The 15382-nt window shown below is 52.4% G+C and overlaps 1 protein-coding gene across 4 annotated transcripts; it reads right to left on the bottom strand.

The window, feature by feature from the left end:
• Positions 1-4751: 4751 nt before the first annotated feature.
• LOC122390542 (O-phosphoseryl-tRNA(Sec) selenium transferase-like) lies at positions 4752-15285 on the bottom strand. Of its 4 annotated transcripts, none has more exons than XM_043383598.1 (11): positions 15213-15285; positions 10447-10585; positions 9844-9973; positions 9093-9236; positions 8390-8548; positions 7802-7928; positions 7435-7572; positions 7070-7191; positions 6545-6730; positions 6095-6232; positions 4752-5713 (listed from the first exon to the last, which is right to left on the bottom strand). In XM_043383598.1, the coding sequence occupies exons 2-11, from the start codon at positions 10558-10560 to the stop codon at positions 5352-5354; spliced, it is 1620 nt and encodes a 539-aa protein (XP_043239533.1). In that variant the 5' UTR covers positions 10561-10585; positions 15213-15285; the 3' UTR covers positions 4752-5351. The 4 variants fall into 4 exon arrangements, with proteins under 4 accessions (XP_043239533.1, XP_043239542.1, XP_043239559.1 ...); XM_043383607.1 differs by having other exon boundaries at positions 15174-15282; XM_043383624.1 differs by having other exon boundaries at positions 15229-15275.
• Positions 15286-15382: the final 97 nt, after the last annotated feature.

Genomic DNA, 15382 nt, shown 5'->3' with positions numbered 1-15382 from the left:
ATCGTCCCTTAAATGACGGGGCGCGCCAAAAGTGCCTCAGGGGTTCTTCCGATCGCGAAAAGAATGGTCCCAGGCGATTCCCCGGGTCGATATCTAGCCGCACCACCACTAACTTCACCCGTGCCTCGCATCCCTTAACCCTTAATCGTCCCTTAAACGACTTCCCAAAAGGAAACATGAGCGTCACATGCACATGCCGGGGAATCGCCTGGGACCATTATTTTCGCGATCAGAAGAACCCCTGAGGCACTTTTGGCGCGCCCCGTCATTTAAGGGACGATTAAGGGATAAGGGATATGAGGCACGTGTGAAGTTAGTGGTGGTGCGGCTAGATATCGACCCGGGGAATCGCCTGGGACCATTCTTTTCGCGATCGGAAGAACCCCTGAGGCACTTTTGGCGCGCCCCGTCATTTAAGGGACGATTAAGGGATGAGGGATATGAGGCACGTGTGAAGTTAGTGGTGGTGCGGCTAGATATCGACCCGGGGAATCGCCTGGGACCATTATTTTCGCGATCAGAAGAACCCCTGAGGCACTTTTGGCGCGCCCCGTCGTTTAAGGGACGATTAAGGGATAAGGGATGTGAGGCACGTGTGAAGTTAGTGGTGGTGCGGCTAGATATCGACCCGGGGAATCGCCTGGGACCATTATTTTCGCGATCAGAAGAACCCCTGAGGCACTTTTGGCGCGCCCCGTCGTTTAAGGGACGATTAAGGGATGAGGGATGTGAGGCACGTGTGAAGTTAGTGGTGGTGCGGCTAGATATCGACCCGGGGAATTGCCTGGGACCATTATTTTCGCGATCGGAAGAACCCCTGAGGCACTTTTGGCGCGCCCCGTCATTTAAGGGACGATTAAGGGATGAGGGATGTGAGGCACGTGTGAAGTTAGTGGTGGTGCGGCTAGATATCGACCCGGGGAATCGCCTGGGACCATTATTTTCGCGATCAGAAGAACCCCTGAGGCACTTTTGACGCGCCCCGTCGTTTAAGGGACGATTAAGGGATGAGGGATGTGAGGCACGTGTGAAGTTAGTGGTGGTGCGGCTAGATATCGACCCGGGGAATTGCCTGGGACCATTATTTTCGCGATCGGAAGAACCCCTGAGGCACTTTTGGCGCGCCCCGTCATTTAAGGGACGATTAAGGGATAAGGGATATGAGGCACGTGTGAAGTTAGTGGTGGTGCGGCTAGATATCGACCCGGGGAATCGCCTGGGACCATTATTTTCGTGATCGGAAGAGCCCCTGAGGCACTTTTGGCGCGCCCCGTCGTTTAAGGGACGATTAAGGGATAAGGGATATGAGGCACGTGTGAAGTTAGTGGTGGTGCGGCTAGATATCGACCCGGGGAATCGCCTGGGACCATTATTTTCGTGATCGGAAGAGCCCCTGAGGCACTTTTGGCGCGCCCCGTCGTTTAAGGGACGATTAAGGGATAAGGGATATGAGGCACGTGTGAAGTTAGTGGTGGTGCGGCTAGATATCGACCCGGGGAATCGCCTGGGACCATTATTTTCGCGATCAGAAGAACCCCTGAGGCACTTTTTGCGCGCCCCGTCATTTAAGGGACGATTAAGGGATGAGGGATATGAGGCACGTGTGAAGTTAGTGGTGGTGCGGCTAGATATCGACCCGGGGAATCGCCTGGGACCATTATTTTCGCGATCAGAAGAACCCCTGAGGCACTTTTTGCGCGCCCCGTCATTTAAGGGACGATTAAGGGATGAGGGATGTGAGGCACGTGTGAAGTTAGTGGTGGTGCGGCTAGATATCGACCCGGGGAATTGCCTGGGACCATTATTTTCGCGATCGGAAGAACCCCTGAGGCACTTTTGGCGCGCCCCGTCATTTAAGGGACGATTAAGGGATAAGGGATATGCGGCACGTGTGAAGTTAGTGGTGGTGCGGCTAGATATCGACCCGGGGAATCGCCTGGGACCATTATTTTCGCGATCAGAAGAACCCCTGAGGCACTTTTTGCGCGCCCCGTCATTTAAGGGACGATTAAGGGATGAGGGATATGAGGCACGTGTGAAGTTAGTGGTGGTGCGGCTAGATATCGACCCGGGGAATCGCCTGGGACCATTATTTTCGCGATCAGAAGAACCCCTGAGGCACTTTTTGCGCGCCCCGTCATTTAAGGGACGATTAAGGGATGAGGGATGTGAGGCACGTGTGAAGTTAGTGGTGGTGCGGCTAGATATCGACCCGGGGAATTGCCTGGGACCATTATTTTCGCGATCGGAAGAACCCCTGAGGCACTTTTGGCGCGCCCCGTCATTTAAGGGACGATTAAGGGATAAGGGATATGCGGCACGTGTGAAGTTAGTGGTGGTGCGGCTAGATATCGACCCGGGGAATCGCCTGGGACCATTATTTTCGCGATCAGAAGAACCCCTGAGGCACTTTTGGCGCGCCCCGTCATTTAAGGGACGATTAAGGGATAAGGGATATGAGGCACGTGTGAAGTTAGTGGTGGTGCGGCTAGATATCGACCCGGGGAATCGCCTGGGACCATTCTTTTCGCGATCGGAAGAACCCCTGAGGCACTTTTGGCGCGCCCCGTCATTTAAGGGACGATTAAGGGATGAGGGATATGAGGCACGTGTGAAGTTAGTGGTGGTGCGGCTAGATATCGACCCGGGGAATCGCCTGGGACCATTATTTTCGCGATCAGAAGAACCCCTGAGGCACTTTTGGCGCGCCCCGTCGTTTAAGGGACGATTAAGGGATAAGGGATGTGAGGCACGTGTGAAGTTAGTGGTGGTGCGGCTAGATATCGACCCGGGGAATCGCCTGGGACCATTATTTTCGCGATCAGAAGAACCCCTGAGGCACTTTTGGCGCGCCCCGTCATTTAAGGGACGATTAAGGGATAAGGGATATGAGGCACGTGTGAAGTTAGTGGTGGTGCGGCTAGATATCGACCCGGGGAATCGCCTGGGACCATTCTTTTCGCGATCGGAAGAACCCCTGAGGCACTTTTGGCGCGCCCCGTCATTTAAGGGACGATTAAGGGATGAGGGATATGAGGCACGTGTGAAGTTAGTGGTGGTGCGGCTAGATATCGACCCGGGGAATCGCCTGGGACCATTCTTTTCGCGATCGGAAGAACCCCTGAGGCACTTTTGGCGCGCCCCGTCATTTAAGGGACGATTAAGGGATGAGGGATATGAGGCACGTGTGAAGTTAGTGGTGGTGCGGCTAGATATCGACCCGGGGAATCGCCTGGGACCATTATTTTCGCGATCAGAAGAACCCCTGAGGCACTTTTGACGCGCCCCGTCGTTTAAGGGACGATTAAGGGATGAGGGATGTGAGGCACGTGTGAAGTTAGTGGTGGTGCGGCTAGATATCGACCCGGGGAATCGCCTGGGACCATTATTTTCGCGATCAGAAGAACCCCTGAGGCACTTTTGACGCGCCCCGTCGTTTAAGGGACGATTAAGGGATGAGGGATGTGAGGCACGTGTGAAGTTAGTGGTGGTGCGGCTAGATATCGACCCGGGGAATCGCCTGGGACCATTATTTTCGCGATCAGAAGAACCCCTGAGGCACTTTTGACGCGCCCCGTCGTTTAAGGGACGATTAAGGGATGAGGGATGTGAGGCACGTGTGAAGTTAGTGGTGGTGCGGCTAGATATCGACCCGGGGAATTGCCTGGGACCATTATTTTCGCGATCGGAAGAACCCCTGAGGCACTTTTGGCGCGCCCCGTCATTTAAGGGACGATTAAGGGATAAGGGATATGAGGCACGTGTGAAGTTAGTGGTGGTGCGGCTAGATATCGACCCGGGGAATCGCCTGGGACCATTATTTTCGTGATCGGAAGAGCCCCTGAGGCACTTTTGGCGCGCCCCGTCGTTTAAGGGACGATTAAGGGATAAGGGATATGAGGCACGTGTGAAGTTAGTGGTGGTGCGGCTAGATATCGACCCGGGGAATCGCCTGGGACCATTATTTTCGCGATCAGAAGAACCCCTGAGGCACTTTTTGCGCGCCCCGTCATTTAAGGGACGATTAAGGGATGAGGGATATGAGGCACGTGTGAAGTTAGTGGTGGTGCGGCTAGATATCGACCCGGGGAATCGCCTGGGACCATTATTTTCGCGATCAGAAGAACCCCTGAGGCACTTTTTGCGCGCCCCGTCATTTAAGGGACGATTAAGGGATGAGGGATATGAGGCACGTGTGAAGTTAGTGGTGGTGCGGCTAGATATCGACCCGGGGAATCGCCTGGGACCATTATTTTCGCGATCAGAAGAACCCCTGAGGCACTTTTGGCGCGCCCCGTCATTTAAGGGACGATTAAGGGATGAGGGATGTGAGGCACGTGTGAAGTTAGTGGTGGTGCGGCTAGATATCGACCCGGGGAATTGCCTGGGACCATTATTTTCGCGATCGGAAGAACCCCTGAGGCACTTTTGGCGCGCCCCGTCATTTAAGGGACGATTAAGGGATAAGGGATATGAGGCACGTGTGAAGTTAGTGGTGGTGCGGCTAGATATCGACCCGGGGAATCGCCTGGGACCATTATTTTCGTGATCGGAAGAGCCCCTGAGGCACTTTTGGCGCGCCCCGTCGTTTAAGGGACGATTAAGGGATAAGGGATACCTGCTAGGGCAAAATTAATGTCATATTCGTGCTCCCCGTCCCCGAATTGACCAGATATGACGTTTTCAAGTGATTCGGTACTCGACGCTGAATACGAATCCGAATCCGACGCCAACTTCACGCACATGAGAAAGTCCCCTATCCGTTCCAATGGCCCCGGAAATGCATCTCCCCTGGAATTAGAGGTCGGGTCGCCGCTCGGATACCGACCGCACCCGCATCATCACCCCTGCTAGCGGAGCTAGAGAGCCAGTCACCGGCACTGGGGTCCCGACTCCCAACACTGCAGCCACAACCCTGATCACTGGTAATCACTGCCGCTACCAGCGGAACTCAGTTCCGGCGATCTTTGGTGAAATGACAATGATCAGACTGGTCATGATTATATCACTAGTTTTCCCAATCACGATCAATGATCGAAGGCGGTCTCGATCATCGATTGTAAGGCTCAGCAATCACTTATGGGTATCATCTGAGGCAGATGACAGATCACATTTGGACTGACTAAACATTCACAGTACGTTACCGCTCACAACCACTCTGCACACACCACACCACGCCAGACCTCTTCTCTTGAATGTCGTAAATAAATACGCGGGACTAGACTACCGATGACATGAAGCGAAATCTCCAAAGCAAACTATATCGTTTTCCCCGTCCCCGTCATACGAGCCCAGGCCACCCCGGTGCTGGACCCACCAGCACCTGACACGTCGCCGTCCCCACGCCCCGCCTACAGCAGGGTGACTGCCACGCTCTTCTTGCTGTTCTTCTCGGGCGGCTGCGGCGACGCGGCGCCGTTCGTCTCGCGGCCGCTGGGACCCACCACGATCACCACCTTTTTCTCGCGCGGCGGCGCCCCGTCCGTCTGGCCCACGGCGCCCGGCACCGGGGACGAGGCGCCCCCGGCCGACTGACCGTTAGTTTCCGCGGGCGCCGGTGAGGGCGCCGCCGGCGGCGGCCGGTCGCGCCGCCGGCGCGCCAGCACCTTGTCCAGCTGGCCGATGAAGCGCTCCACGTCCGTCTCGGTGATGCCGATGGCGGCGGCGGCCGTCAGGTAGGCGTGAGGGTAGCGGCTGTGGTGCGCGCCCCACCCTGCCGGCAGACACGGGGAGCGATCACCGGCACCGCCGAGGATCGACCACGCAGTTCAGACACCACCGGCCGCGACAAAATGGAAATACATACGGACCATAGATGACAACAGAACAATACAAACGACCTATTGGCGATATGACATTACTCAACATATGAAGCTTTCATATAGAATCTATGAATAAAAAATGTGGCAATGTAACTGTTGATGAAGATATCACGAATTCGTGTAAGAAATATGTATTACATGCTGATGACACATAGCAAACGCCACTCGTTCAGTAATCGATAGCGCACTGCTTAGCATTGCTTTAGCGAAAGTAGCATCTTGAACAGATCAGACCGTCCTCCCTCCAGATGCGTCCTCCCCCACCGCCTCACCATCGAACTGGTGGCCGGCGATGACCTTGGTGTCGCCGGGGGCGATGACCCGAGTGCCGGACACGCAGCGCGTGTAGAGCATTGAGCCGATCTGGGTGAGCTCGGTCCGGTCACCGCCGCGCCCGGTCAGAGTCATACCTGCCGGGCACCGCCGGAGGGGCAGCCGAGTCAGTCAGACGAGTCAGTCAGGAGGAAACAGCATACACAGGAAACCGGTAAAAGGTTACACAAAAAAGGAGCAATCCGTTATTTCATCCCCGGACCAATCATTGTGACTGCTCCGGGCGTGTCTATAAAATAGCCCCCTTCCCGACGACGGGCGCCGATTGAACATAGGCTCCCAATCTCCGCTCGGATTTGGGTTATTCTCTCATCGATGGAGATTGGGTTGTTCTCTCATCGATGGAGATTGGATTGTTTCTCATCGATGGAGATTAGATTGTTTCTCACCGATGGAGATGGGGTTGTTTCTGGTGAGCAGCAGCCGCTCGCCGTGCCGCTCTGCCAGCTGCATCATGCGCTGCTGCAGCTCGGTGTACATCCGCTTCCGCTCCTGGAGGCGCGCCTTCCAGCCCTCGGCGCCCAGCGCCAGCAGGGTGATCAGCAGGTCCACCGAGGGCGCAGCGGACGCCCGACCTGCCGGGAGGACGCGGGCAGACGTCAGTCCCTCGCTGGAGAGGGCGTTTCGAGCCTGTTTGACTTTCTCTGAGGTCGCCCGAGTAGCCGTAGGCTAGGACGGGCCCACACATCCCACCGCTTGAAAGGAACTGGCTCGGAGGGGCGGGCTTTCAGTAAATTAAAATCAACTAATAAACCACTAAAATAACAGGCGGAAGCTAACACAGAGTCCGACGCTTAAAGTATTGGAAACTTCTACTGCGAATACTGCATGCAATACAATACAGAAAACAGATATAGGCAGCGACTCAACCATCCATTCACATGGCCGACTTAACTCCACTGTCCACACTGTACCTGGGTAGTTTTTGCTGATGGACTCGACCAGGGCCTTGTCGAAACCGGCGACGATGGCGCCGCCGACGGGCACCATGAAGTTTTTGTCGGTGCTCTGTACAACGACGTCCACCCGGCCGGTCCTGCGGGTCGTGAAAGATCACTGTCACCGGGATGGAAGCGCATGTGATCAATACGATAACTGCGACCATGTTATATTTTGTAGCTTCCTATAAACGTAAAATATTAGACGCCAGTATCTTCATTGTATAAACAGATAGTTTACAATGAATGCAGGGTCCTGAGTGACGACTATCCGAGTTTATCCGAGCATTGGCTGCCAGCGAGCCTCCGCCACATTTAGCCCGCGGTGCCGCGGCACTGACCTGGCCGCCTGCTGTATCTCGTGCATGCACTTTGAGCTCTGCACCCCGTAGGCGTTGTTGATGACGTGCGGGATCGAGTGGTCTCGACACAGAGCCCCGAGCTCCTCCAGACGGTCGATGCCGCGCGGCGCGAAACAGCTGCAACGTGCCGCATGAGGGGTCAGCAGCTAACCGGTAAAACAAAGCTAGCAAATAACACGACAACAAAAGCCAATATCACGTCATATGAGGGTCGTGCTACCAGGAACTAAGCGCTCCATTTTGGACAGGTCGGAACCATCTTGGCACAGACAGAGGCTAATAAATCAAAGTGGACAGAACACCTGTGAGTACGTTTTCGATTTGTTCCCAGGTGCAGCCGGCTCACCTGGTGGTGCTGAGGACACACAGAATGTTCTCGGCGCCCTTGGCCACGATGGCACGCTGCACGTCGTCGATACCCGTCCGCAGCTCGTCCCCGTCCAGCTCGTTCTCAATGACGATCGGCTCAAAACCTGCGCGAGCCAGAGCGCCACATAAAGGAAATGGAATTTATATATATATATATATATATATATATATATATATATATATATATATATATATATATATATATATATATATATATATATATATATATATATATATATAAAATCAGGTACTGGAGATGAAAATAAAGTCACATTTGATTAATGACATAAAAGAATCAAATGATGCAAGGACAAGAGCGCCCACATCACTTCTAGCATTACCAAAGAAAACAACATTAGTACCCCGTCCTCCCCATCGGATGTCCCTATCCGATCTCCCCATCCGCTGCTTCTCAGCTCTTCCGGCCCCACCAGCCGTTCCGACCTCCCAGCTGCCCCGCACCCGCCCACCATCCCTCCCAGCTACCCAATCCCCGGGCCCGCCCCACTCTCGCAGCCAGCCCCTCGGCCGCCCCACCCTCCCATCTGCCCCGCACCGGTCCCACCTGCCGTGACGATGGCCTTGAAGCAGCTCTTCTGGTCGATGCGCGGCCAGATGACGTACCGGGCGCGTGGCCGACTGTGGCGCAGCGTCAGCAGGCACAGCGTCACCGTCATACCAGTGGCCATCGGCACCACGAAACAGGCGCGCGCCGTGCGCAGGCCTGGGGACGAGGGCGGGCAGAGGCGTCAGGCGTCAGGTCACCGCCGGCCGGCAGGGCTCGCAGCACTCCACCTCAGTGCGGTATTACAAACAACGGTAACACAGGACAGCCGAGAACGGCTGCAGCATAGCATGCTGCTTCCAGCTTTGGGACCGGCCACCATCGGACTAACGGTTATTACCACACACACCTTCCGGTAACGATGTCGGTAGCAAACATTGTAAATTGCAGCCTTTCCTACCCCGTGCCGCCTACCACATCCCGTGTACCGCTACAATCGCCTCGCACCTTTCCTTCCGGCAGCTGCCAGCCTGTGTGGCGACAAGAGCAATCCCGTCATTAGCCAGAGTGCAATATGAAACACAGCGAGAAACCTCACACCACATCTCAGCATTTTCCGCCCGATATGGCGGGAAGTGTTCCAAGGGAGGAACCCCAATCGCCCCGAATGTGTGCCGCAGTCCCCCCCCCCCCCGAATGCACATGTGCCGCCGTAGGAACCCCCGGTCGCCGGTCGCCCCCAGTGAGGTCGCCCGCCGGTCACCTGCCGCCCGCAGAGCGTCCAGCGCCAGGTCGTTGGTGAGCCGATTGATGACGCTCGAGCCGGCCGCCTTGGGCTGCGGCTCAGTCAGGTCGCCCGACCGGCCGATGCCGTGACCCAGGTGGAAGTGGCGACGCGACACCAGACCTGGGAGCGAGTTTTCCACGAGTAAGGATACACGTGTGTGCATTACGCCGTATTACACAGCGCTGGCCGCTACAGACATGACTACCGACTGCCAGCGTAGTGCGTACATCGCGAAACCAATGTCGTAATCGTCCAAACGGTAAACACGCACGTATTTGAGTTTACTGCTCAAACCTGCACACTCATCAGTGCAAACGGACGCTCGGCTCAGCCGACTACTGTAACCAGGCCAAGGTCCGCGCCCCTACACTCGAACGTGCGTCAGCGAAAACGGCGAGTCGAACACAACAAACGAATCGTCTGGCAGCCGCGTTATCCACAAAGCCCGGCAGAACCCCGTCAGTGAGATCTGATGCGTACAGAGCACGTTATTAACTCGTAGTGACTATCAACCAGGCGCGTATAGCTCATGATCAATGACTGCATATCGAAATGACTCATCAAATGAAACACCAACTCAAATAAACACTGCAGTCAGAAGCTGATCGGTCCCACATCACCCTGTATCTCGGGATCTTAAACATAAATAACCCATGTGTTCCCTTTCCCACCCCGTGCTACAGCACCTACTGCACAGCCCTGGTCTACTCTACAACTGCCGACTGACCTGACGCGAGTCGGGCCTCCCGCTCGCCGACGCCGCAGTTGGAAGGGAAGTTGTTCGAGTCCATCAGCGAGAGTTCGCCGAGGAAAGACTCGATCAGCTGCTCCGACCAGCCGTCGGCAGGCAGTTTCCGCTGTGAGTGCACCGACCGGCCGCACGGTAAACCATCGGCCGCTGGGGGGGGGGGGGGGGGCGAACAGTACCCACGGCCACCCATGCCCGGGCCCGGAGAGGAAACACTGCAGTCTGGGAGCAAAACGCAGCCCAGAGCCCCGCCATCGTGGGAAATATGTTCAGTCATAGGTATAGTCGACTACAGAATGATGTTCCACTTTTCACAGGCAATTATTTGCCTGAAGTGGTAGGCTGTGGCACATCACACGGGCTGAGTTCACAAATTATAGCTTTGTCCCAATGCTCACAATCGACACGCTTAATTGCGTGGTAAACGGCACAACTTAGCGCTCCGGTCAACTGATAGCTTCTGAAGAGTGCAACGTCATTCTGTAGTCGACTATACAATGCAAATCCAGCGGTCGATGAAATTAGCTGTAATGTAAGCAGCTGTTGCAAGGGGATCAACAAAATGGAAATGTGATGCATTACCTGTTCAAGAAGTATGCGAAACACTTTCGCTCTGCTATCTTGTGCATCATTTGCTGTTGTCAAAAATGCCCTAGGAACAAGTTTGGCTGCAGCATCTAAAGCTTCCGCATCCATTTTTCAATTGGCAAATTAATGATCACTGTAAAGCAAAATAAGCTTACAGGTTATTGCGGTTCTTTTCAACAGCAGTGTTGCCAATGCGGTGCCCGTGAACACCCCTCTGGTGTGGGTCCCTTGGAGGTGGCGTGAGGGGCCTCGCAGGTGCCGTTGTGGGGGCTTTTAGAAACACTGGTGTGGGCCGTGGGGCTATCACAGACGGGTGTGGACTGTGGAGCCATTGCAGCTGATCCCTCATTGGCCGTTACTAGGGCCCTCAGGGCTCAGAGGCCGGCAAAGTCTCTCAGAAATCGGCATTGGGCCTTTATGGAGATAAATGTGGCTACTTAGGAGCGCATAACGTGCTCTCACAAGCCCTGTGGTGTCCTTCCGAGTTGAAGTGCGGCCAGAGGGTGGCAGGCCAATTGGTGGCAGACCCTCTGCCACCAATTGGCGCCGCACGGGTTCGAAGGAACCCTAAACCCGAGAACGGGCACGTACCCCTCGCTCCCTGGCTAGGCCACTGAATCCAAGTGATCAGGGACCCTGCAGGTAATCAGGGACCTCTCAGTAAACAGGGGCCACTCAGGTAACTGCAGGAGCCCCTCAGATAACCAGGGGCCGGCAAGATCTCTCAGGTCCATTTTTGACAAGGCTGTTATTGATGTCAGTTGCGAGCCCTTTGCCCCCAGCTGAGGGCCCTTTCAAGCCTTTTGATTTTTGAGGGTCGTTTAACGTCTCTTGAGTTCCCTTTGAGGCTTCCTAAGGGTCCTTTGAGCAGTCAAGGGGCCTTTGAGGCTTTCTGAGGGTCTCTTGACACCAGCTGAGGACCGTTTGGGGCCTTCTGATGGCCATTAGACGCCAACTGAGGGCCCTCTCACCTCTGACACCAGCTAAGGGCCCGTTAAGTTTGACGCCAGCTCAGGGCCCTCTGACATCAGCTGGGGGGGCTCTGACACTAGCTCAGGGCCCTTTGACACTCTTTAAGGCCTTCTGAAGTCTGTTTGACGCCAGCTGAGGGCCCTCCGACACTAGCTAGGGGCCCTTTGACGCCAGCTAAGGACCCTTGAGGCTTGAAGGCCTTCGCAGGACCGTGTTACGCGAGCTCAGGACCCTCTGACATCAGCTGGGGGCCCTCTGATGCCAGCTCAGGGCCTTTGACGCCCTTTAAGGCCTTCTGAGGTCCATTTGACATTAGCTGAGGGCCCTTTGACACCAGATGAGGGTCATTTGATGCTAACTGAGGGCCCTTCGAGACCATCTGAGGACCCTGTGACGCCATCCGAGGGCCCTTTGAGGCCTTTTGAGGGCCATTGAAATTTCACCACAATCACCCTGACTGCACTACTGGGCATATTATGGACTCATATGGGCCTGTTGAGTGTTGGGGAGCGAGCTGGGCCCTCCCGGTCTTTTCAATCATTATTTCAGCTCATTTTTACAAGGTCTTCAACGGTCTAGGGATTAGGGGCCCCCAACTCGAATGGGGGGGGGGCGGGCCCGGGTGCCCCCCTTGTGTGCGCCCTTGAAATGGACCATAAAACATATATCACATGACACTTTCGTATTGTGACCCTCAGTAACCTGACCTCTGTGACCTGACCTGGTATTAGTGACCTCAAATAGAAAAATATGTGTTTTACAGACAATTCCAGAAATAAAATTTTCAATAATATGTATTTTTACCCAATTTTACAACACAATTCAGTCATTTCCTTCTTTTGCACTCTTTTAAAACTGAAGAAATTCACAAAACAAAATCATGAAAAGAAACAATACCTACATCCTTCTAAGGTAGAAAAGTGAGATTACACATAGATACTTATGATACATTTTACACAAAACAAGATAAGTTACAGCCAACCACTCATTGAGTCGGGTAAGGTTATGTGGTGTATAAGTAGATTTAGGTTGTAGGTTAGGTTGTAGGGTACTTTGTAGGTTGGTACTTGGTAGGTGTAGGTTGGTAGGTTGTAGGTTGGTAGGTTGTAGGTTGGTAGGTTGCAGGTGTAGGTTGGTAGGTTGCAGGTGTAGGTTGGTAGGTTGCAGGTGTAGGTTGGTAGGTTGTAGGTGTAGGTTGTAGGTTAGTAGGTAAGGTTAGGTCAGGTTAGATTAGGTTTGTTTATTTCTGCTTGTATCGTACCTGATTTTTTAGCATTAAATGATTGTATGAACAATTTTCTAGGTTAATGCATGGTTTGTGACAATATGGTGTGGTTTTTATTCAATTTTGAGACCAGGGTGCAAAAGAGGGATTTGACCCGCATTTCTTGAAATGCCTGTAAACGGCAAAAATTTGACATTTGAACTGACCTGTGATGTCATCGGTTAGACCAAGGTCAATGAAATTGGGTCACAAGGTAGTTCCCTGTTTGTGTTGGGGCTATCCACCAATGTTTGCTGCTTGTCGCTATGTTGCATGGTTCTCTGGATCTTAGAGGGGGCCAAAATGGCTCCCCATCAGGATCAGGGCGCGCTCAGACTGCTGCTCGGCAGACCCCATCAGGGTGTGGGTTAAAATAATTATTCACTCACGCTCCTTGCAAAGGCACTATGTGATATCATCAAGGAGTCTTGGCATTAGTAGAGCAGACGTCACACGAAGGTTTTCCAACCGAGGAGAGGCGCTGTAGGTTTGTAGGTTGTGGTAGGTTTGTAGGTTGTAGGTAGGTTGTAGGTTTTTAGGTTGTAGGTTGTAGGTTTTTAGGTTGTAGGTTGTAGTTTAGGTTAGGTCAGGTAAGGTTAGGTTTGTTTAGGTTTTCCTAGAAAGAAGCACCACCGGGTATGGCGCCTCTCTTTGGTTGGAAAACCTTCGTGTGACGTCTGTTCTACTAATACCGGAGTCTTAACCCGGCAGTTGCTGGGGTATTTCGCCACCCACCGTTTGCTGGGGGGGGGGGGCGTTAAACGCCCCCAGCCGATAACTCGAGAACCAATAGGCGCAGCGAAACGCACGAGGCGGCAAACGAAAGAACGCGACGTGACGCTTCAGATGAGTACTTTAAAGTTGAATTTTGAGGTCAGAGGTCGGGTCAAGGTCAGGTCAAAGTTCAAACACCTGAAATCGGGCTTTCAGTAGCATGGACTTCAGGACTTCGCTATGGGCGCATCTCGTCATAAACTCTGTCAAAACGGTGCACAATCAATCATATAAGGCCTAAAAGAGGTCAGCTCCATGTAGGGGTCAGTCAAGCATAGGTCAGGGTCAAGGTCAGGTCAACCGGGTAGGCACATATCCCCGAAAATAAAAAATGATATTTGCAGCCTGTGACAAATGTTTAATGGGTAACTTGGGGCGTAGAACACGATGGTGACATTCATTTTATCATACGTGTACGTGTTTGGCTCAAAAAGTTCAATTTAAGAAATGCATGTATCATGGTCGTGAAGTAGTCACGAGAAATTGCCAAAGTTCAGTTCAAGATTTCGGAAAATGCGGAACGATAATCAATAATCGGAGATAGCCATTTGATTGTTCATGATATTGGCAGTTTAATGGCGTTTACAGTATGTCTGTATGTCTATTCTGTGATTTTATATGATTTTTTGAACATATGCCGTTTTTGGTCGAAAACTCAGAAATCATGACGTCACTAAAACCTCGATATCTCAAAAATTTTCCGACCGATTTTTTTGAAACTTTGTCACAATAAACTTCAATCAATTCCCTACAGCAGTTGGGGAAACTACGAGGCAAAAATCAAAAAATTGATTGGTCAATAAATGGACTTTTGATGACCATATATGGGCATAAATATGCAGCCCCCGCTACTAAGGGTGAAAAACGGTATAACAAGCCGGTACTTGCGGTATCGCGTCCACTTATCGGAGAGAAAAGGCTTCCATTTTCCACTAGGAATTAGTGTGATTTGATTAAATTCGGCGAATTGACTCGAAAATGGCGATAGGAAAACAGCTTTCCTGCAGGTTCTGGGCATCACAATCAGCTGGCCATTCAATAATTGGATTGGTGTTTTGAAAGATAATTGCTAAAAAGATTTAATTTAATTACAATAAACAAAGATATTTAATGTTGAAATAATAACTTCACCACAATTAGAAAAACCATAAACAAAATAATAAAAATAATGACATTTTTAAACCTCGGTACTGCTTACATTTTTTGGCGCGTCTGTTTCAATCCGCCATATTTGCCAATCACTGATTGACCTTGTGTTGTAACTCTGCGATTTAGAGCCGCCAGTTAATTGTGCACCGAGTGAGTGTGGGCCTTGTGTGGTTAAAAAACATTCTTATGCCTTATTTTTTCATTTGAATGCTAGGATGCATTGAAAAGATGCAGTTGTCTGATTTTATGACCAAATATGGTCATCGCCCCGCCCACTCCAGCCCTTGATTGGCTAATCCAATTTTTGTTTGGCTCCTCGTAGTTTCCCCAACTGACAGGTACCCAAAATTTGGCGCGCCTGTGGCGCGCCGTTATTATGCTATGGCCCGGCGAAAAAAGTGGGGGCGTTTAACGCCCCCCCCCCCCCCCAGCAACTCGCGGGTTAACTCTTTCTGGACCCACTGATACAGATATCAATTTTGTGGAAGCATCAACTGCAAAGCTTGTCATTCAAAAAATAATAATCATAACAAATCGCTGGTCTAGCAAATATTCCTAATACCCTTTTTCTATCACACACCACACCTCAACCCCCACTCGCAAAGTAGGCAACTCAAATGCAAGAGGGCCAGGCAAGGCTATAGAACTCCGGGCCAGGCACTGAACTCTATAATGGGCCAGGCAGCCAGGCGAGACTCAAATCACGCGTGAAGCATATCGTTCATAAGGTTGTAATTTCATTGGATTCTAACAAACAAAAGTCCTTATTAG

The sequence above is a fragment of the Amphibalanus amphitrite genome, unplaced genomic scaffold (assembly GCF_019059575.1).
Source record: "Amphibalanus amphitrite isolate SeventyFive unplaced genomic scaffold, NRLGWU_Aamphi_draft 000020F_arrow, whole genome shotgun sequence".
NCBI lineage: Eukaryota > Metazoa > Arthropoda > Thecostraca > Balanomorpha > Balanidae > Amphibalanus > Amphibalanus amphitrite.
The sequence above is the reverse complement of the archived record's forward strand: the minus strand, read 5'-3'. Positions and strand labels throughout refer to the sequence as shown.